At 39.3% G+C, this 23,264-nt stretch overlaps 1 protein-coding gene across 1 annotated transcript in view; it reads right to left on the reverse strand.

Moving 5' to 3' along the window:
* Positions 1 to 23,264, reverse strand: part of DYNC1I1 (dynein cytoplasmic 1 intermediate chain 1) — a 314,035-nt gene that overhangs the window by 86,054 nt on the left and 204,717 nt on the right. The window contains exon 10 of the mRNA XM_019662070.1: positions 17,969 to 18,094. Coding sequence (XP_019517615.1) covers positions 17,969 to 18,094 — 126 coding nt within the window. The remainder of the gene's footprint in view (positions 1 to 17,968; positions 18,095 to 23,264) is intronic.

The raw sequence follows: 23,264 nt of genomic DNA on the forward strand, positions 1-23,264 counted from the left end.
TACCCCACATTTCCCTTGTATATGTGTGTGTGTGTGTGTACACACACACACACACACACACACACACACACACACACACACACATAATAAACTATGTACAACTGCTACCCAACCCTCCTCCCACCAATGTAGGTGAAGTTTCAGGATAATTTTAGTAGGCAACCTATAGGAACTTTAGACTTTAGTGTTGGACAATTACATATTCACATTTTGAAGTTTTTCAACTGTTTGGAAACAAGTTATATTTTAAGTCTGTTAATCTGTGTCATCTGGGCAAACTTCTACCCATTCTCTGTTAAAACATTACTGGAAGCTTGTCTCATCCTTAACCTAGTTGTAGCATTTGGAAAGGGAGGACAAACTACCATATTTGTCCAATGTCAGTTCTATCAATGTATCATGCATAAGAAGTGTCAAAGAGTAATAATTGGGAATAATTAGAAATTAAACATTGTACTTAAGTATGTTAATAGAAAGAAATAAGTATTAAGAATTAGACTGACATGCAACAACACTTCATAATTCTATACCTCATTCTTTTCTTTTAAATCTGACAATGATACCATATTATATCAGTGACAAAATCCACACATTTACTTATTATTTTAAATACAAACAGACTATCTCTCTGGGACCTAGAGGAAATAATTGCGCAAGACTCACAGGGTGTAAACTCTTCTGAGCAATTTTCTCTGCAGTTCTAATAGGTCATTAAATATTTGGCACCTACTGTTTGCACATATAAACCTAAGGTGGGCTTAACAAAGCATATATCTCTCACTGAAGAATGAAGTTCTATGGGAAAATCTAGTTCAAAGCTAAACAAATCTCTATTATATTTTTTCCTTATTTAATTCCATATTCTTGAACATGAGTCTTAAAATGTAAAGAAAATGGGCAAATTGATATATATATGGAATTAATAATATTTAATATCAAGAATCAGGACGAATAAACACAAAATAAAGTTGAATTTCTAAATAACTACTTCTGGAGTTAAAAATGTCATAACTTGATGGCAATAATGTCCTTCATACAGCAAATACAAGATACTATGGAAAGTTCTGTGTCTATATTTGCCAGGTTAAATGCAGAGTTGAAGAAATTGGTCGAAAGGCAAAAAACCAACAAACAAGAAACCTACATTTTTCCAAGGCAATCCGACCAGGAGGGCAATAAGAGTTGCATTTTCCTGTGTAACTCAGTTTTTCACCCCACCTCCTTCCACAATGCCGGCAAGGGCTATAGCTAGCTACACGTTGTCACACATCTGGGAGACTATTTTCAAACACATTCAAAATGTTTTGACTACATGATGCCAAGCATCTGGCAATACAAACGTCTCTTAGGTAGTTTTCTCCTATAGAATTCAGTCTTGTGTAGACAGTCAGTTGTGCCAGATTTGGACTACACGTTTTATTTGTGGAAAGACAAAAACATATATGCAAAGGTAAGGTTTTCCTTCTGATTTTGATTTAGGTAGATTGAAATGATGTTAACAGAGTTGCCATTGATTCTTGCATTGCTTGAACTCTCCCCCTGCCCCCACAAAGCCCTTCAGTGGCCTCTATTGGTCAGTCCCTCCCCGGGAACATTCTCTCCCAAGTGAACAGCACTCACTCACTCGTCTAAATAGTAACTGACTTTATTGGTTTCATTCCACAGCAAAGATGAGGAATAGCAAGGCTTCTAGTTTTCCCTGTCTAATAGGAACCAGCCTTAGGAATACCTGTGGTTCACCAACCATCCCCAAACCATTTGCAGGGACTAGAGGTAGGAGGTAGGTATTCTTCATGTGAGGTCGCCTCCCTCCAAAAGCAGACTAGCTCAGCTTTCCAAAGGCCTTTTCCACAAAGGAACATAACCACCCCTATCCCCACTCCACTTTCAACCTTTCACACCAAGTCTGAAGTCAAATGACACCACAGTGTGGGGTATGGGATGTTCTAGGCAAAATATGCATTACTGATCTCAGTTTTGTAGCTTGCCATCTTCCATAGATCACACCTCCTTGCTTTTGACCTAGGGGAAAAAGTATAAATTCCTGATAAGCAGTGTGAGGTCATTTTCATCACGTGGCCTTGCCCCCTAGCATGGGTGTAGACACAATACATGTCTGCTGAATTGTTCTAGATAAAATACAGTCTGTCCCAATGTGAAGGTAAAGATCACCACATTTCAAACTTGAAATAAAATTAAACAGGTAATCTGGGGAAGCCGGTTAGCTCAGGTGGTTAGAGCGCAGGCTCATACCATCAAGGTTGCAGGTTTGAGTCCCACATGGGTCAAGGAGCTGTGTCCTCCACAACTAGATTGAAGACAACTACTTGAATTGGAGCTGACGGGTCCTGGAAAAACACACTGTTCCCCAATAAAATTTCTTAAAAAAACAAAAAATTAAACAGGTAATCAGGTTTGAGCCCTAGCAGTATTCACAATTTGGATATTCCTGAAGAGGAGCCTAGTGGGACAGGTCCGCCAGAATGCCATTTGTATTAGCGTGCTACTGGTGAAATATAAAGGCTGCACTTATTATAAACTTTGGAGACAGTGAAGCACAAGCCTGCAGTGTTTAAGCTTCCATGAGATAAAGAATATACATGGAGGGGAGAGGATCATTCTGTTTCTTTCTTCATGGATCATTTCCTGACCCAACAGGCTTCAGTTCTAGGAGTCACAGGGCTGTTCAGAGTTCTGAAGTATGATCGGCAACAGTGAAGCTGCAGCAGGGAAACCAGTACATGGTTGGTGAGCGAGGGTCAGCCCGGGGTGCCTGATGGGGTCGGGGAATAGGGGGAGGCAACAGGGCTTGGGCACTGGAGTCCCAGCAAACTGCCATTGGCGTCACAACTGGTCCTTGGAACCTCATTCACAATCACGCTTGCAACCTCCTGTGGGAGCTCTCAGAAAAAAAAGTGGGAGAATTTGAAGAGACCAGAAATTCTAAATTGCAGAGGCAGTGGAAACTATAGAAACGTGGTTTATACTGCTAACAAGACTTCATTTAACTAGTCCTGTGTGACCTAGGAAAACCTGGATTTGATAGACAGATGGACTCACATGTAGATAGAAACAGGGAAAATGAATTTGATGACATCAAGCCACATAATATTTTGCTATTTTATAACATTTAATAGCACAAGCTATTGCTATTTCACTTTTAAATATAGTCTAAATAAAGTATTTGAAGCAGTTTCATGATCCTCTGAGCTGAAAATACCAAAGAAAAATGTAGAAAGTCTCATATAGGGTTAATAATTCCAAAGTGGAGAATGCATTTTAACTCAGAGTTCCTTAAGAAAACCAGCCTTCTCTGTAGGTTTTACAAATAACAGCAATTGGTGGCTAATATTTCTAACCTTTAGTCAACTTTCTGTTGATGAAAAATCAGAATTAGGGATTACTACGTTTACATAGAATGTTTAGACATCCCAGTGACATGATCACTATATAAAATATAATTCAAATTATCTCAGTTTAAACACTGACTATGACAGTTAGAATAAAATCATTTAATACTTCTACTATGGAAACTATTTTTATAATTTTAGCCACTTTTTAGATTACACCAATTCTTGGAGATGAAGTATGATGGAGAATCAAAATAATCTTTGTAAATTGAGCTCTACTGCAAAAAAATGATTTCCATTCTTCAATAGGGATATTAACGGATAACCTTTCAAGCGCCCTTTCCTTGCATTTCTTCTCTTCCTCTACCTATCCTGTCTTCCACAGCTCAAAGAAAATGTAGCACATGAAAACAGACTCTACTTAATGATCCCCTTCTCTCTGCTTTCTCCCCTTCTCTTTCATTCACATTCCCAGCTCTGCATCTCTCTTCTCATTTTCCTTTTTTTCTTTCCGGGGAATGACCACCTCAAAGGATTAATTCAGAACAGGCAGCAGAAAATGGTAACAAGAGTGGGCAAATCAGGATGTGGATTTAAAATCAAGAGGTATTTTAAAGGAGGAGAGCTACTCAAATTAAACATATGTTAAGAATATGGGTTTGTTGTTCATGGCATACCTGCTGCCTGTGATCCCACCCTCATCGGATCAGCCTTCAAGGGGAGAGCAGTCCCTAGTGGAATAATAAATAGAGCGGCTTGAGTGGCTATGGAACTGAGCAGCCCAGCAGGCTTCCTTTCCTCTTGGTCTGACTTAACTGTTGGAACACAGGTGAGAACTGAACGAATCGAACTAGCAAAATGGATCATGGCCGCTCAGGCTCAGCCAGAGAAGTCAGGCTCCAAACAATCAGGCTCCGGGCATAGATAACTTCTAACACAGGTCTTGGCATTTATATCAAAACTTTATTTTTAACTGATATTGCCTGTTTTCCAACACATCACCTTTTTTACCTTGATATATGCGAACTAGGCAGTAAAAATCCATTGGTCTTTTAAAAAAACCATGCCGTACAGAACTTGAGAGCGTTTTTCTTTGAGCCAACCTGCAATCAACCTAGGATATGGCAAGTTGTATTCTGTAGGTAAAAATGAAAAGTTTGCCCTGTTTCTACACTTTCACTTCCCCCAATATTTTGCAGCTCTCTGCTGTCCTAGAATTATGCATCCAAACGTTATTGATATGACCTAATCATATCTGTCCTCATTAAAGATTTTCAGTAGGAACTACATAGAATAGAAATATATGATCTATTTGCTCCTTTATAGCCTTCCTTGTTTTAGAGGAGTTTTGAGGTTGAGTACAGCAATGTAATAAATATATTTATGGGTTGAATTCATTCCAATGATAGGCAAGATTCAATAGTCTTGGGTCCCTCAAGATAAGAATCCACACTATAGACAACATTTAAAAATCCATAAATGTTTTAAATTTGGCATTGAAATAATATGGGTCTGAGAAGCTCAAGGGGCTCTTTTCCCATTTACTTTGACATTATTCCTGGAACACAAGAACCACCTAACTAGCTGTGAAATTATTACAGAAAATAAAGGGTAACTGTTTTCCCTTTACACGGTCTATGAAAAATAGTACTTTCTAACTAAATGAACAACAGTGTTGGGAATAAATATTTTATAAGTCCCTCAGTCATTTATGAACTATAATATACAAACATCAAAACATTCTTAACACTTCAGTAAAGCACTCAGGCCCTTGGTGTTTGATTACTAGCTCAGGTTATCCTATACTTTTAATGTTAATATATTTTCATTTCAGTAGCAGTGTCCCAAATCAGCAGATATCATATCAGAGGACCTGAGATATGAAAATTTCTATTTATAGAAAGAATAGTTTGGAAATGTGATTATTTGCTTTAAAAAAAAATCATTTCATTTTCTCCATTAGTGAGAAATAGATGATTTAAGAAGTGGCCTTCTTTCTCCATGTTGTCTGAATTTGTGATGTTTTACAGAACTTGGCTCAAATGTCCCTCTTATAAAGGGGAGAACATATTGTAATGTTCTAAAGGCAGGAGGTTTGTGTTAGGCCTGTCTCAGTAGCTTTCATTACATGGAGGGGGAAATCCAGCAAAATCCAGTTCCAAAATTTAGCAAGTCCTCACAATTTGACCCAACACATTAAAGGAAATGCCACACAACACATAGAGGGCATAAAGTCTGGTTTGGGAGGTGGGGGGACAACCGGCAGAGCACAGGTAGAAATTCCCTTCCCGAGTCCCAACCCCCAAAGTGAAGCCTTTCCAACAATTTTAATGGCAATAGGCTGACACAATGTTGCTAGGCCTTTGATAAAATGATGTTAAAGGATGCCAGGTGAGGACAAAGATGGTGAGACACATGAGGAAGATGGCTGGGGAGGATAGACGGTATTGGCTTGGTGTGCTCACGCGCACCCTCAGAAACCCAAAGCCAGCTGCCCTACTCCCAGACTTGGTCCCTCCACCTTCCAGCGTGACTTTGCCTCTGTCCGTGATGAGCAATCCTTTAGCATGGAATGCAAGCACACTGAGAAACTCCCCAGCACTGGCCAGAGAGGGGTGGTTTGCCTTGGGGCAGGAGCCTGAGCGATGTTCAAGCAAGTCAAGGTGATGACTTGGCAGGGGAAGAGTGAATCATTGAAGGAATTCAGGGATTGAATCAGCAGCTGGTCCAGAAAACCACAAAGGTTCCTTCCAGCCCCAAGATTCTACAATTCCATATATTAATAGGTCTCATGATAAAAGTATTAAGTCATACATGAGAAACAAGCACAAGAAAAACAACACGAAAAGCAAAAACACAATCTTCATTCTCTATACAGTAGAACATAGTTAAACTATCTTAAAATAGGAATTTGACTTAGCTGGGATTTATATTTCCATTTATTTAAAAAGTGATTAGAAGATGAAACAAAAATATAATCTCTGGTGACAAATACTCAGTGGGTATGCATGCTGAACTATGCTTAGTAGTTCAGATTGGCTAATACAATGTCTCTGTTGCAAATGCAAAATTAAATTGAAATTTTAATGGAAATCTCCATGAGTCCACAGAAATTCTGTGCACAGAGTCTGTCTCCTCTACCCCACATTTCCCTTGTATATGTGTGTGTGTGTATGTGTGTGTGTGTGTGTGTGTGTGTGTGTGTTTGTGTGTGTGTGTGTGTGTGCGTGCACGCGCGCACTTTTCTGCTAAAGGGGCACATTTGCTTTGATTGTAGAGCTCTTTCCAGACATTAAAAGCCACAGTTCTAGTTTTTATACTTAGAAAATGCTCCAAATGTGTCCCTTTCTGGGGGAACTAAATACTGTGCCACCTTTGAGAGTCAAACCCTTTGAAGCCCATCAACTGTTGTTTGAAACCTTCTGAGTCTATTTTTGCAGAATCTTTGTTCTGTGTTTTCTGAAAGGCTTTGAGCCCTGAAATGAACATTCTTCCAGTGGCAATTTTAACATAGCCGAATGCTTTTATTTGTGCTGCAGGTAGCCCACACGATAATATACATCATTACATACTGTTCCCATACAGAAGTTCTTTTCCAGGAGTTGTTTGCTGGCTGCCCAGCTGTGGGATCAGAGGGTGGGATACTTTTGATTTGAGACATAAGGAAGGGGACAGAGGGGGCCAGGCTTTTAGTGATGGAGGCTCTCAGGGACCTGGGGTAACTGTTACACATCTTGTGCCAGAGAGCACAGCGTGCATCAGCACTGTTCACACAGAGCCCCCACCAAGGTTAAAAAAACCACATATAAGGCAAAATAATTTACTAAAATGCGGACCACAGGCACTTTCAGAAATAGTACGTGCAGGGGGAAAGGCTGAATAAGCCAAAGGGAAAACGTGTGCATAAGCTGCTTATCTGCTATTCTTAGCAAGGTGAGGGGATCCTGGCAACACTTAGCGGGCTTCATGGACGTTTTGGCCTCTCTCTGCATCATGCTCTGGGGTTCCACCCCACACTTCCCCCCACTGTCTCTGTAACACAACCTCTTTACATAGTTTATCTCAGGAAATGACAATTGGCTGTCGAATCCCATACAAATTGATTGGATATGACAGCTTAAAGGAACAAGCCTTCTGCAGAAAAGAAAGTTTTTACTTAGACTCTTCTATTTTCAATCCTTTTCTTACTCCTTCTTCCTTAATTTTATTATTTCAATTAGATCATTTAAAAATCAACACATCACATACCAACCTCCCCTAAGAGCAATCATAAGATTTGATGATTTTTCTGATCCACAGGCTAGGGTTTCAAATTTGCATTATTTTATCTACTGAATTAACTATGAATTCTAAACCAAACTAATGCTGCCATGTGTTTTTAAACATCTCTAATCTAAACCATCTGGGGAGGCACAGTTTTGCAAAGGCATCCCTTTCAGGACACTCTGTGGATTTTGTCACTGCTTGAGGTTTTGGCAAACCATCAACATTACTATAATTCTCTTTTATGAAATATAGCTTTTGACTAGGATTTTAGAGTCTTGGGTGTGTGTGTGCATTTATATGAGTGTGGGTACTTGTGTATAATTTTTACTCCTGTCCCTTTCTCTTTTCAGAAAACCATATTTATAACAAACTTTTAAAAAAAGAAATAAAGGATTTTGTTGTATATAAAAAATAAATCTAATTCCATCTACTCAACAAAATGCCAGACCAAGTTAGCAAGAAGCAAAGAAGCAAAAAGAGAAAGAAAAATAACACACCTTTATTGTACCTAGGTGCTGGAAATACTTTTTAAACAGGTCAAAAGAAGAAAACATATCAGCTGTAGAGAACAACAACAAAAGAAAGTGTAGCTATAAAATTATTATGGCAACAATGATTTGTAGCATGTAAGATATAAACTCAGTACATTTATGAGGAGATTACAATTAAAAACTGACTCAGTTTAATCTTTCACCTAAGAAAAGCAATGTCTTGTTGAATTCTTTGTCTACTAATAAACATACCATTTTAAAATTATAAATCAAATATACACATGGTAAAAGCAAAATGAAGCCTACTTGTTACAACAAAGACTAAAAAAAATGCTTTCCCCAGAAGTAAGGATGATGATTCTTTCACAAATTCTCTTTGATAATAATGCTTTCAAATAATTTCAAAAATCTATCACCAAAATGTAAAGAACAGCTTTTTGCTGAGAGCCACTGTCAGAAATGAGTTAAGATAATAATGCAACTATTGGAGAACATAAGCATCTCTGTATCATTGATAACATAGTATATCCAAACATCCCCTTTCATCCACAATATCACACAACTTAAAGATACACACATAAATCAGAAGGTTTTGTTCAAGTTTGTACAGGGGAAAAAGGTTATTAATATAGTTTTTTAAATAGACGACCTGGAATCCAGAAATAGGTCTGTGCCTAGAATATGATGACACCAAAGCAATGCACAGGTACCCCTCAGAAGTGGCAGCAGCCTGAACACTCTTGGTGGGTGCTAATGGCCTGGGCAACACCATAGCCCACCCCTCTGCTGCTCACTGTTTCCTTCCCTAGAATGGGGTCTGCCATGCCTACCCCTTTGAGGGAGATGGCTGCCTTTCTGAGGTTTCTCTTTCCTTTTAGACCACCTGGATATATTTAAAAACCTGTTTCTGCCTGTATTAAAATGTTGTAGGATAAAGGCAAAACATAATCTTTCAGAGAACGGAAGCCCCAGGAAGGAGGGCTTGGATCATATGTCTTTAGGAAGGACAGCGCTTAACAGGGATGCTAATCTGGTCTTAGATGAAAGTAGAACATTGGTCAGTCCCATCTTCCTTGCTCTGGCTTATGGGTCTACAGAATGGATTCAGCACGGCCAATGGCCGGGTAGTCTACACAGATTTCAGTGCAGCCATGTGAGCTATGCAGAAACCAGAGGGCTCCTGTAGGAAACCTGTGCCTGAGGCAATCAGTGGGAGTAATAAAACCACAGAAGCAAAAGTATCTGTTCCTAGAGCATGGAAGAAGCAGAGTAGCAGGGATGACATACAAGCCATGCACACTAGTACAACATCACCAGTTAGTAAAAGATTGAGATCATTTTGTACTTGTGGGTAAGATGCTTTTCTCCAGGTCCTCCTGATGCTCCCCTGCTGCCTGGCAACCCTGGTCCCTCCCTCCTTCACTCAGAAACTAAAGATGCAATGCCTGACACAGGGGCCCTCATCCATGAGACTTGACAGGACCATACACACTGTTACATATTTTTAATTTCATTTCTGCACATTAGATAATAATTGTAGCGGACATTCACTGGTTACTTACTCTGCCTGACACAAAGTGCTTCATAAGTATTTATTTATTTTATCATACTATCATGTATGACTTGCCTAAGGTTACTGAGTGACTCAAATTATAATCCTTATAATCTCAGGACTCTGTAAATATATCATCATCATTTAGTTATGAAATAAATATTTAAATGACTGGGATGAAAGAACTCTGTAATTGTCTCAGGTTCTCTCTTCACTAGGCATTGGTGTATAAAAAGCACATATAGGGATCGGGTTAATGTGAGAGGTGACGGGAATTAGGGCATGGTGAGGACTGGGGCACGCTAGAGATTTTGTGGAGAGGGGACAGCCTCTTCTCAGCTTCAGCCAATTGTTATTGTGAGGACCTGGCCGTGGTGGGTACCCCATAAATATCTGTTGAATAAATGAATGAATGAATTGAAGTTAGGCAAAATTTCTATAGGAATAAATTCAAGTAAGAAAAATAAGAATGCCAAGGTTTAGGCTTCCTCCTATGGGACTCTCATGCAATAATAGTGAAACAACCAAATGTAAAGAGAATACTTGATTTTCTCAAAGCATGTTCACCTGTTACTATTCACTGTATTATGTCCTCCTAAACTCCATATTTTGAAGCAGTAACTCCCAATGTACCGGTTTTTGGAGATTGGACCTTTGGGAGGTAATTAGGTTTAGGTGAGGCCACAAGAGTGGGCCCTCATGATGGTATTAGAAACCAGACAAGCTTGTTTTCTACCTCTGCCATGTGAGGAAATATCTAGAAGGCAGTGGTCTCCAAGCCAAGAATAGAGTCCTCATCAGAAACCAAAATGGCTGGCACCTTGATCTTGGACTTCCCAGTTTCCAGAAATGTGGGAAATTTGCTTTCTGTTGTTTAAGCCACCCAGTCTATGGTATTTTGTCATGGCAATCTAGCAGACTAATACACCTAGATTATCTCTCGTATCCTCACAATCCTAAATATCGTATTTTGCCATATATGAATAAATGTTTTTAGTTCTTTTAGTTGTGCTTATGAGTTAAAAGTGTAACTCTAGAAATCAATAATGGTATCTGTATCTAAAATAATACCCTGGAATATTATAATTGGTTTTGTTGAACTTACAACAAACTAGCAAGACGAAGCATTCTTGGCCTTCTATGATGTGTAAACATCGTAAATTTGTTACCGGTACCTAAAATTTCTTGTACCTTGTGTCTGTTCTTGTGTTTTGTAATTATCTGTTAGATAACATTTCTTGTACCATAGTATGTTAAAAAATAAATGCAAAAATTCCTTTCTAATACAAAAACCAAGTACCTAAAGGTAAACAAATAAAAATTTGAAGTAGAAAAAATTAAAACAAAATATTTTTTCCCTGAAAGTTTGGGCCAAAACGTGGGTGTGCATTATACATGGGAGCACATGGCAAAATATGGTGAGTAGAGCCCATCAGCATTCAGCCAGACCCTTGAGATCACCCATTTCCCTTAGACCACAGCGTCTCTGACCTCAGTGAATGGCTAAGTGGAATGATGGTGACGACAGGAGAGTGACAGTCCAGAAAACTTCTGATATTGCCATCTGGCTCCCACTGCTCAGCATCAATAATTCCTGGGGCAATTCCTTGATGAAACACAATGGAGAAAGCCCAGGCCAGACAGTGTTACCACAGGGCAAGGGAAGGGGAGGGAAAGGGCTTTAGGGAACTGAATAAAATGTTCAATGTTTGGGTTATGTGCCTGCAATATACGTGCACATTAATGGGTCAAAATAAATGCTAGTAAGTCTTAGTTTGTAAAAATATTAAACTTCAGCTGGATCACTTGCAAGATGACATGGCAAGCCAAAGAAAACAATTTAAAAACAATTTGTTCAAAGGTGTATTTTCATGGCGTCCTCTGCCTTAACTAGCTCCCTCAGTCACTTGTAAGGTATACGGTCTCCTTCACTACTACTTTCAGATAAGGAATCTATGGTAACAATCTGTTTGCTATAATCCTGCCGATAATTCTAATTTCCCTAGATAAAGCCCAATGATCAATTCTGCTGCTTCTTGTGTTACTTTTTTGGGAGAAGATTCCAGAAAGAAGGGAGATAAAGAATGAAAGCTGGCAAGGCAGTTTCTCGGCTTCCAGCTTCCTGGGCCAAAAATAGAAAAAGAAGTTCCTGCTGTTTGATTTAATAAGAATCAGTGTCTAGCTGAAGCCTCGATCGTGGGACCAGTCAGACTCAATTGGCATAAAAGACGTGTTTCCGAATGTCTGCATTTCATTTCAGCACGTACATGTGAACTCCCTTATGCCTTTTCCTGAAGGCACGAAATAGCACTGCTGTGCTGTGCTGCTGCTCCTTTTGTCTGATCCACATAATGTGTATCTTTTATGTCAGAGCTTAATTTGACCTTTATGTCACGTGCATTCTTTAATTTTCCATAATTACATACTTTGAAATGTGCATCACAACCTATGTAACAATGGGTGAGGTTTCCTCTTCTGGGTTTGTCCATCCTGCAGTACATCCGGCATTGCGTTTGAAAACTGGGTCTTACTCGTATGAGCTAGCATGTCCCTGTCTGTGGATTTTGTTCTCCAATTACTAAGCACCTATTATGTCCTTTCATTTTGTCACCCCAGGAATGCATTTTGTAGCCCTAGTGGTCAAAGAACTTTCTATTCATTCATCCCTTTCTCTGTGTTGACTTCTGCCGAGTAACGACTCCTTGCCACATCCAAGAGAAACGCTTAGAAAATACCTTTTCTTCTTTATATCAGCCAGACTATAAGAAAATTACCCTTCCTTTAATTAAAAACTAAGAATCCTTAAGTCAAATTCTAACACTGCTCTGGTTATAATAAACCTTGGACAATGCATTTAAATTCATTTATATCTTTGTGTCTATAGCCGTTTTGTTGATTTGGATTATGGACCACAATCTGCGCTGGGGGCAGGACAACAATTAAGGGGAGAAGAAATCACATTTATTGAAATAAACTTGATGGTCCCGCCAGAGACTGGAACAAGTTTTCTTCCCAGGACACTACAACAAAGTCTCCGCCACGCCCCCAGGTCACTCAACAGTGTGGTGAATGAGCTGGAAGCGAAGCTGCAAGTCCTGACTTTCTGTCCTGTCTCCTAACCATCAGCCCATTTCTCTCCTGTGTCACCATCGCTCCTCATGGGGTCGGGGGAGGGGGTTCTCTTCAAGGTTAGCGGGAACTTCATGCATAACCAGACACTGGATGGCTACAGTTGTGAGTTGAGAGAATCATCTGTAACCTCTATAGAATCTTGATGAGAAGTAAAGCCACACAGAGAGAAAAAGTCAGCCGAGGATTTTAAACACTGGCACAAATGAGGTTCGTTAATATCACCCCACTTCACGTTCTGTTTTCCCCCTGAATTAGTGAGAGGGTTTCAGGTCATTGTCCATTTCAGGTCATTGTCAGATAATCCTCAAAAAGAGAATGCTAAGAACAAAGAAACCAAATCAGGAAAAAATAAAAGTAAAAATAAAATCCTCTGACCACGCCAAGCCTCTAAATATAACTTTTCCACTTACCTCAATGCAGATAATTCTAAGATATATATTTCTGATTCTATTCATCCCATTTAAAAGAGAAAGACCACACCAGGGTAAGCAATGCAGGGTGGTCAGAATGCATAATCTAATGACAGTGTGTAGAAGCCACTACAGAAGGCAGCAGGAGTGCTGCCAGGTTGTGCGGTGGGGCCGAGCGGCTGATTTCTATGCAGAGTCCACCGATAGTTTCCAAGTATGGACAGCTCTTACTGAAATGAAAATAGAAAATGCAGGACCAGAGCCCACACTAAAAATTCAGTTTAGTAAAGACAGAAAGCTGCCCGTGGAAGTAGAAGGTATTTGGCGTTGCTAGTTTTAACAGAGAGAAATGAGCCTTCAGACTGTAATCTTTTTATGATTAGGCTAAAAGCCTGTCAGTCTTTGCAAAAGAACACTGATGTCTTTTTCTCGTGCATTTGCTTTCTAGTGCCTGAAATGACCCTTTTTTGAGCCAAAGGATTTGATTGCAATTATACACTTTTAAAAAATATGAAGAATCCACAGAGATCATCAAGAAATGGATAGCTAATGTGATTATGGCAAAATGATAAAAGTACAATCGTTGTAAGGCAGCTGTTGTGTTTTCCTACCCACACTCCTCTTTCTTACTAAGCAAACTATCTAATTATGAAATTATTGCAACATCACAGAAGAAGGTGGGAGCACATTCAAACTGCCTGATTTCAGTGAGATAGTGTCTAGAGAAGACCAGTTGTAATAAGTAAGTTTTGTCAGAGATCAGGAAGGATGTAGAAAAATAGTGACAGGTTGGTGAGTGGGGGCAGGAGGGGTGGGTTAGATTTTTCTCATATGTATTTGAATTCTGTGGCCTCTCCAAAATCCCTTTTAGGTTGAGAAGATGTTGATTCCCTTCATCAGTTATCAAGACATGCATGTTGTAACTGTAACTGAGACGCGCTTAGCAATCAAGGTCTCCAATTTGCTGTTTTTATTTCTAGACTGGCAGCTTTAACTTTTTTTAAGGTTTTTAAATATGTGTATCAAAATAGTTTTGTTTTTTTTTAAAGCCCCCACTGCTGAGAGCCCCACTGGCTGTCTCACCATCATATCCTTCCCCAGCCCACACTCAGCCAGAGGGTCTTGAGTGACCCACGTGCCCCTTTAAGACTTTCCTACCCAGGAGGTCTTACAAGGCAGGCAGGAGAGTGCCCTGAGGTCCATGGTGGGTGGATGCTCTTCTGCCTGACTATTCCAGGCCCCGGATGTAGTTTTGCCTTGCCTCAGGCCAATGATGTCAGGCTGCGGGGCTTCAAGTATCAAAGCCAATCCAGCAGTGGCTTGTACATGACTTGAGACCTCCTCCAGGGGTTGCTGAACATCCTTTGAGGTCTAGCTTCTATTTGTAGTAGCCACCTCTAGGACCCTGTCTAACCAACATCTTGTGCCAGGCTGCCAATAATCCTCCTTGAATGAACCACACAGCCTCTGCTATCAGGCCCACATGGTCCCATCACTGAATGCAGCCTATGAGAATGAGACTTGGTTCCAGTATTCGCTCTACTGCTCACTAGCTGAGGGACCTTTAAGGTGAGAACTCTCTCAACTGGAAAAGAAGAATAATAAAATATTTTCTGCTGCACTGGTGAAAGGATCAATGAGATCACGAAGGCAGAAGTGCTGGGAACGTGGGAAATACAGACAAATGTAGTTATAGTCACTCTAGTTATTAGAGTTCAGTACACAGTAACTAAACTGCCCTTATTATTTTTTCCCTCCACATAACCTCCATCTACTAATTCATCTATAACTCTCCTGGCTCCTTAAGTCACTCCTGGTTTGGTCTCCCATCAGCTCAGGCATACTCAGGATTACAGTACTTTGTTTTGTTCTGGAAGCCAATGATATTTACCTGGCTTTTATCCTAACTTCACAGATATCAACTATAGCAAGGTGTGTCACTATACCAAAAGAAATGGTACTCTCCAGCTCTCCAATGCACAATGTGGACTTGAGCCCATTCCTGGGAAAACAACTCCGGGTCTTCTGACCATCCACCACTGAAGCAGATCTCGGGAAGAGTGAGCTGGAGGAAGAGTATGTGTGTGTGTGTGTGTGTGTGTGTGTGTGTGTGTGTGTGTGTGTGTTGGGGGCAAGGGAACAGCTGAAGTTAGGATATGGGAGGGCATAGGCAAGGTGGGAAGGAACAAGGGAGTTGGTTAGGAAACTTCTCTAACAGGTAGGAGATCAGCATCAGAGTAACAAAGGCAAGAACCGTCACTTTAGGTTGGGCAAAAGAGGAAAAGGGAATTGTGGGGCAGGAAGAAAAGTCCCACACTTCCAAATAAAGAGGCTGACCACTGTTGTCACTTTATAATCGCCTTTCTTTGTCTCTCCTCTATATTCTAGTGGTTTCCAACTATTGCTGCATATTCAAACTACCAGGGGTCCTCATCAGAAGGGCTTCATAACTACTTTGGCTGTGCCCACTTATCCCATTTCCTCCTCTCCAGAGAGTGATGGAAACTCGTTCCCTTTTTATTTTCAGAGAGCTGGTGATACAGTCTGTCCCCTACAGTTAGATAAGTTTAAGAGAAATAATTTAATCACAGAAAAGATACTACAGTGGTATTCAGCAATTTAGGTTGTCATAGATTTTCCAAATGTATCTTTCATGAATATTAAGGGTCATTTATATGTACTACTTATCATTCTTATCTGAGTAGCACAATCATGATTTTCAATATCTTTAAGCATGTGTGTGTTTGAACTGAGTAGCTTTTATTTGGTACCTAGGCTCTCAGAGTCCTCGTGGTCTTTTGCACATGTTACTTAATCAACTCCAAAGGTTAAAAGTATTAAGATTCTCATTTTACTCCTAGTGGGAATGCTACGGAGAGTTTAGAACCCCCATCCGCTCTGGTCACCAGGTGAAGTGAAGGCAATTGTAGGAAGTTGGGGGATACAGAGATATTTTCGTCAGCATCTTTTGGTAGGATATTCAGAGTACTTCTGCCTTTTTTTTTAAACCAGGAATATATTTTCTTCTAATATACATATATTGGATCATTTAATGGGGAAATTAAAATAAAATTAAATGTGTGTTGGTGAGATCTTTAATAAATTGATCCTAAAGATACCAGGAGAGGAAAGAGAGGATGCTCTTTTCAGTCAATACTGGTATTAAGTATTGTGCGATAAAACAGGTAATTTTAAAATTCCCATTAATTCCAAAGACCTTTGAAATGTGGTTCTTCACTCAGCATTATTATGGTTCTACTGACCTGTTTACTATACAATGTTGTGAATATTAAGCATCGTATCAAATTGTTATTGTCATAAGCTACCTATAGTCAGTTAATATATATTTTTTAAATTTTGATTAACAGTATGTACATCAACTAAAACAATATATTGTTACCTCTTGTTTGTTATTTTGTTTTTTAAATTCAAGATATGCTTTATGTAATATCAAAATAGTTTAAATGGCCCTGTTTCTCAAAAATGTGCTTCTGTTTACCCCATAATCCTTTTAGTATTTTCCTGGTAATTCAACAAACCTCTTAAAACTGAATGAAATTAAGATTTTGTGCTTCTGTGTTTACAGAAAGAGCATATCAAACTGACAAATTTGATAATCTTAAAAAAAGAAAGAAAAAAAACTGTTCTTATTTCAAAGGTTCAAAAAATAAAGGTTATTTATTATGTAGACCTAGACTTCTTGTTGTTTTTTAAGATAGCAAATTAGAAAAACATGGCGAGAGTTAGAGGTTACTCAATCAGGTTAAGCTGGGACTTTTATTCCAGCAGCTCCTGTTCCCCAAATTACATCTGATAATGTTCTAAAGTCTAAACATATTTCAGTTCAAAAAGATACTTAGCTCTTAGATATAAAATGGCACTAGGCTTCCAAAAATCAACAGGTTTACCCACCCTCTTTAACTGATATATTTCTAGTCAATCTGCCACTCCATACATCTGAATCGTAATATTTGAGGAACTGAAACTTTGAGCTGGAATGTTTGTTTTGCATTTTCCTGTGCATAATCACAGGAGAGGGACATTAATAAAGGGGTTGGCGTATTGGCCACTGCTGAGGCCTATTATTTAGACAAAGTCATGGCAACAGAGCAAAGCTGAATGCTTGCAAGTGTAACATAATTTCAGCCTGTATTGTGTTGAATGGAAGAGAAGACAAACGTGTCAGCAGACACAAGGAGTAAACTATCTACAACTATTTGAAGTGATTTCTACACTTGCAAACGGATAACAGCATCAATATTTCTCAACAATTCAAAAAAGATTAGTGAAGAGGTCTTCCCCTAAACAGGCTACAAAAATCTCATGATCTGTAAGCAAGATGGCGCCCGTAAATGTAAGACTGGCGAAATAATCCCATTGAACTGCATTTCAGAGAGAGGAGGGAACTTGAAATGGTAGTGCTCTGAGGATGTCCACGTGGGTGGGCAAGCATATGTTGCTGCTAAGCAGAGGAAGTGGTACACCAGGATTTCTTCATAAGTGCGAGGTCTTTATAAACTCATCTTTATGGGGGTGGTTTTAAATAGAAAGAAAATGACACACAGTCCCCAACCAGGCTTCCTAACTGTTTGGAGAGGGTTGCCACTTTCTCAAAACATAGGTTACTGTGGGGGAATTTTCCAAAATTGTCAACAATTCCATTTTTAAACTTGGTTCTTCCTCTCCACATAAGACAGATGCAAGGCAGCAGGAACTATATTTGGTCTAGCAGGAGATGTAAGTTATTTTTACTGTGCTGACTCCTACCTGACAGTGGAAGACGTATTCTGGTGTGGTTTTCTTAAACTTCATGTTCCAAACCAAGGCCACTCCATCTGGTTCATGGGGCGCATCTTCATTGTTGTTGTAGGATGCGACCATCAGCTCGGGGTACTGAATGGAAGAGGTCACATAGATGGATTATGCCAAGATGACAACACAAAGAAAACTTTCTTCATGCCTAGCAACACATGCTATGCTACAGACATTAAACAGCACTTTCTTTTTAAGTTGTGGCATATTTAATACCAACTTCCTGCCGCAGTCTGCTTTCTTCCTCCAACGTTCCACATGGGCTCGCCGTAGTCACCAATAGTTATCAAACTGCACAGAGTACTGGACCTCTCTGTGTTATCTGACATCTGGACTATACCCTCCTCCTATACTGGTTTCCATTTCATCTTTCCCTCCTGATTTTCTTCCTGCCCACTCTTTTTAGTCCCTATAGGTTCTCCTTCTATTATCATATTCCAAGGGGCTATTTTATGTTCTCTTTCTTGTCTCCATCTACACACTGACCTCATCTACTCCAAATGGCTTCAAGAATCAATATTCTGACCGTATTTAAATCTATCTATATCTTTAGGCTTGATTTCTCTCTGAGCTGCAGATCCTTATAACTGTCTGCTTACTTGGGATTTCACAGACACCTCAGATGCAATGCACAGCAAAACGAGCTCATTGCCTTCTACAAAAACCTACTGCTCCTCCAGTGTTCCCTCTTTTGGTGCCTTGAACTAACATTCATCTAGCTGCTCAGGCCAAACATTCCACATTCATTTTTACTCCTTCCTCTTTCTCAGCCCTGTGTACTGGGTTTCACGACTTCCTCAATACCTTTCAAATAAATGTATGTTTTCTTTCCATCCTTAAGAAGAGAACTTCCTAAAATAATTTCTCACCTCAATGAAGGCAACAGCTTCCTAAATGCCTTCCTGTTTCCAGGCTTGCCAGCCTTACCCTCACCTACTCCACTCTCCATCCTTCGTCAATACAACTTTACAAAACATACATGTGGCTAAGTCATTCCTGCTTAAAATACTTTAATGGCTCATCATTACTTTCAAGGTAAAATACAGGTCATATAGGATATTTTGTGATCTGTCATTTTCTACCTCCTCTTCTTAATCTCTTACAACGTCCCTTCATTCTTCCCACTCCCACACTCTGTGACCCAGCCTTACTGAGCTAGATTTGAAGTTCACAGGTACAGCTTCTGTACCTATGAGTCTGATACTCTCTTTGGAATGCCTCTTCTTTGTTGTATACATCATCAACTCATTCTAAGACTCAATGGAGGCATCAAGTCCTCTAGACAACTCCAGCTAACTATCCATTACCCTTCCTTGCCTCTCATTGGCTCCCTTAGCATGATGTGTGTTCCCCCCCCCACCCATTAATGCATTTGTCAGATTGTATTATGCTTGCTTCCCCCCCCCCCACCTATGTCTCTTACTAGTTTGTAAGCTCCCTGAGTGTAGGAGATGGTTTTTATTGACCTCTGAATCTAGGATCTAGCACATGATAACTTGTGCCAAAATCTATTGAATTACAAATGCTCTTTTTAATTTTAGTAACTGTGCTCATTGGGAAGACCTTATATTTTATCCTTTGTTGCCAAATAATGCCAGCAATTAAAAGCATAAGTGCAAGAAACACAACCAGTAAAATGACAAGGATTCTACAGTGAGTAGAAATACCTACTCACCCTATGTGAACTCTGTGCTGTGTGTTAATAAACAAAGTGAGTGTTTAATAAACAAAGTGGGTGAATCTCATGGGAGGTATTTATAAGTTAGACAACATTTCATGAAAAGGCCATTCCTACCTGGGATTCCCATAAGGCAGTCCCATTAAAAAATGCATCATTATATATACAATTATATTAAGATTATAGCAGATCATATCACCCTTTACTCATAGATAATTTAATTTTTCCCTTCTATTTCACTATGCTGTGTATATATTTAACAGAAGATTATACTTATAAATCTGAACACCTTTTTTTCCTATGAACAATAATTAAACCTAAGTCTTCATGTGGCTTTATTCATTCTTTCAGTTTCCTCAACTTAAGAAAACTGCAGAGCTTGCTGTTAAGGAAGGGCTTTGATTCAAAGCACATTCAAAGACACTAACATCCAGATAAACACAGAAGTCTCCAGACTGTCCATCTGAAGTTTAACTATGTCACATGTGAAAAGGTAGCTCTATAAACATCAACACCACTACCACAGTGGCCAATGAGCAGCCAGATGCATCTGGAATCACATCTCACAGCTTCACATCTGGGTCTCATCGTTGGATCCCACTTGTAGCTTTTCTTTTTTCCATTAAAACATATTTTAAATTATTTGGGTTTAAAAGTCCTTTAGAAAACAGGGAGAGTTTTAGTAAAATACCATTGAAATGCATTTAGTGTAATTTCTATAATTGGGCTCATAAATCCTAAAGATGCTGATTTTAACTCATCATATGCAAGATTTTATGACTTCAAGGTCTCTTCTGGTATAGCTTTTTCTGTTGTTTGTGTGAACATACTAGTCACATTTCCTTATTCTCCAATAAAAAGTAAATCTCTGAACAATAATTTAAACCTTACATGTTGAAATTGTAATTTGAAAGTGAATATGAACAATTATGAAATTTGTGATTTCTCAGGGGGCTGGATTATCTAATATTTAACTTAAGGAAATTTTACCCAGAAATTGCCAGGTCTGTTCTCAAGCTGTTTGTTCTTATAGAGAAATACAATTGGATATTTATCAAAGAGAAAAGAGCCAACATGTTTTCAGTGCCCATTATGTGCCAGACACTTAGCTGGGTGATAATGTTAACCCATTGGGCACTTGCAGTCCTCTAAGATAGGCAATGGTTTACCTAGTTCTACAGACAAATAAGCCAAGAGTCTCTGGGTGAGTGACTTGTTCCGAGTTGTGCTGCTAATAAATGAAGAAATGAGAGCCCTGCTTGAAGTCTGGCTTCAAAGTCCACATCCCTTTCTAGTCCACTATAGCATGTGTCAAGTGCCTCCAATGCATATGTGAGGCACCGTGCCAGGTACAATGTGGAAGAATGTAACAATAACATGCTTTTCTCTATAGGAGCTCACCATTAAGTAGAGGGCGGTAAGACCATGGATGAATAACTATAATACAAACATAAAAGCAGAACATGATATATGCTAAGATGGAAGTGTAAACAAGGTTCTATAGATGTGCAGAAGAGAAAATAAATACTTTAGTTGGGATGAGGAGTGGCAGGGAGAGAAATTGGAAAGGACTTCTGAAAAGAAATGGGACAAGTTGGGCTTTGTCAAATGGGTAGGTTATTAGGATGGAAGGAAAAGGAGAGTGTGGACAAGAGTACCAATATGGGTACAAGAGATTTCTCTTGGGTATCTGCTGGCTCACAGTGATTCTCCCATCTTTGGAGATTACCTCAATCAGCAGCTGTTTGATTCCCCTGGTACAATTCATTCACTGTGAGGTTGATACCAGCTGGGCAAATGACATTCTCTAAGCTATTATAAATTTTGAACTGAGACACAGAACCTGGCAATTGAGTCAGGTTATGACAGCATCTGATTAGGGAGATTCCTCAAGCTGCCCAGATTTCTACTCTTCCTCAGTCCCAGTTCTTCATCTTTTCCATGGATTCCTTAAGTAGCCCTCCAATAAATTCCCCTTTTTGCCTAAACTAGCTAGCCAGAGGTAAATTTTTCTTAACTAACGCAGTGAAGAAAAGCAGGTTCAGAAGAACTCAGGATGTAGCATTTGGCTGGGAGGCAGGGTGTGTAACGAGGTAAGAAAGAAGAAAGGACTGGAAATGCCTTAGGCATCTTCACGGAAGTTACTGAGTACTAGCTAATAATTTTAGACTTTAGGGATGGCAGGAGTCATACTCTGTAACTATTTATACTACTACTACTACTACTACTACTACTACTACTACTACTACTACTACTGCTTTCTCTACTGTCACATTTATTGAGTGCTTTTTATATACTAGATATTTTAAAATTCTAAGTGCTTTAAATACCGTAACTCATGCAATATCCACAATAAGCATTTGAGCTAGGTATTATTATCACCTGTTTATGAATGAGGAAACTTAAACCAAGAGAAGTCAGGCAATTTGCCCAGGATGATACTGAGAGCATGGAAGTAATCTTAACAAGTGTTAATCTGGTAAAAGTACTTACAGTGACTCATCAGTGTGAAGACTTGAGGTAGAAAGACCAGTTACGAAGCTATTTCCTAATATAAACAAGAAGTAGATGGCACAACATAAAGTTAAGTGTCCAATCCATACATTAATGTATTTGAATTGGTATCAGTGGGAGTCTTTTTGCGACTGTAAATTTGATGGGATTTGGCAACTAAAAAAGCTGTCAAAGATTACTCGGGTTTGTATCATGTTGACTGAAAGGTTGGAGAATGCAATTTCCATGTGAGGGGAGTATATACGGTGGGAGTAAGATCATGAGTCTGGTTTTGTACAAGTCTGGGAAATCTGTCATGCGCTATGTAGATAGTATTATTGACCTTCTCTGCTAACCAATGTTCAGTGAATGTCAAAGTTGACATAATTCCCCAAGTGCCCAAATTTCTTCTGGGAAATAATGTTTGGTGGAGTATTTTGCAAATATTGCAAAGTTATAGTGTTCTTGCCTAAGAAGCCCAGGAGACCAAAGCAAAGCTATGCAGAAACCTTATACAGCAAGTCCTCAAATATCATCATTTCATCCAATGTCATTCGTTATAACATTGATGAGATGCTGTAGGAACTTAATTCTTGTTTATAGCAATGAGCCAGTGGTGAAACTGGTTTCGTTATATGTCATTTTGTTTAAAGTCACAGAACCTCTCAACGATGACATCAAGTGAGGACTTACTGTAGTTTCTTCCTTTTTCTCCCCTCTGTTCCTTTCTGTTCCACTCAGGTAATCATCCTAGGCACACATGCACCTACTAGACTCCAAGACTGTGCCCCTGTCTTTCTCTTCTTTCTTAAGATCACTGGATTGCGTCTAGATCCATTCAGGAAGTGTCTTCATCCCACACGCATATAAGCCTGGTCCTCTGAACCTCACAAAAGTATTATGATGTAGGAGCTGACGGTTCTCATTCTTTTTTCTCATGCTCCATATAAAATATATTTTTCAGAATTGCAAAAACATCTCCCCCACAGTGTAGATGAACAGCTTACACAAAAATGGGGAAACATAAATGTGGTCTCTCCATAGTGGAGTTTCTGGCCTTTACAGTTTCACTTCCTGCAA

The sequence above is a fragment of the Hipposideros armiger genome, unplaced genomic scaffold (assembly GCF_001890085.2).
Source record: "Hipposideros armiger isolate ML-2016 unplaced genomic scaffold, ASM189008v1 scaffold_365, whole genome shotgun sequence".
NCBI classification, from domain to species: Eukaryota; Metazoa; Chordata; class Mammalia; order Chiroptera; family Hipposideridae; genus Hipposideros; species Hipposideros armiger.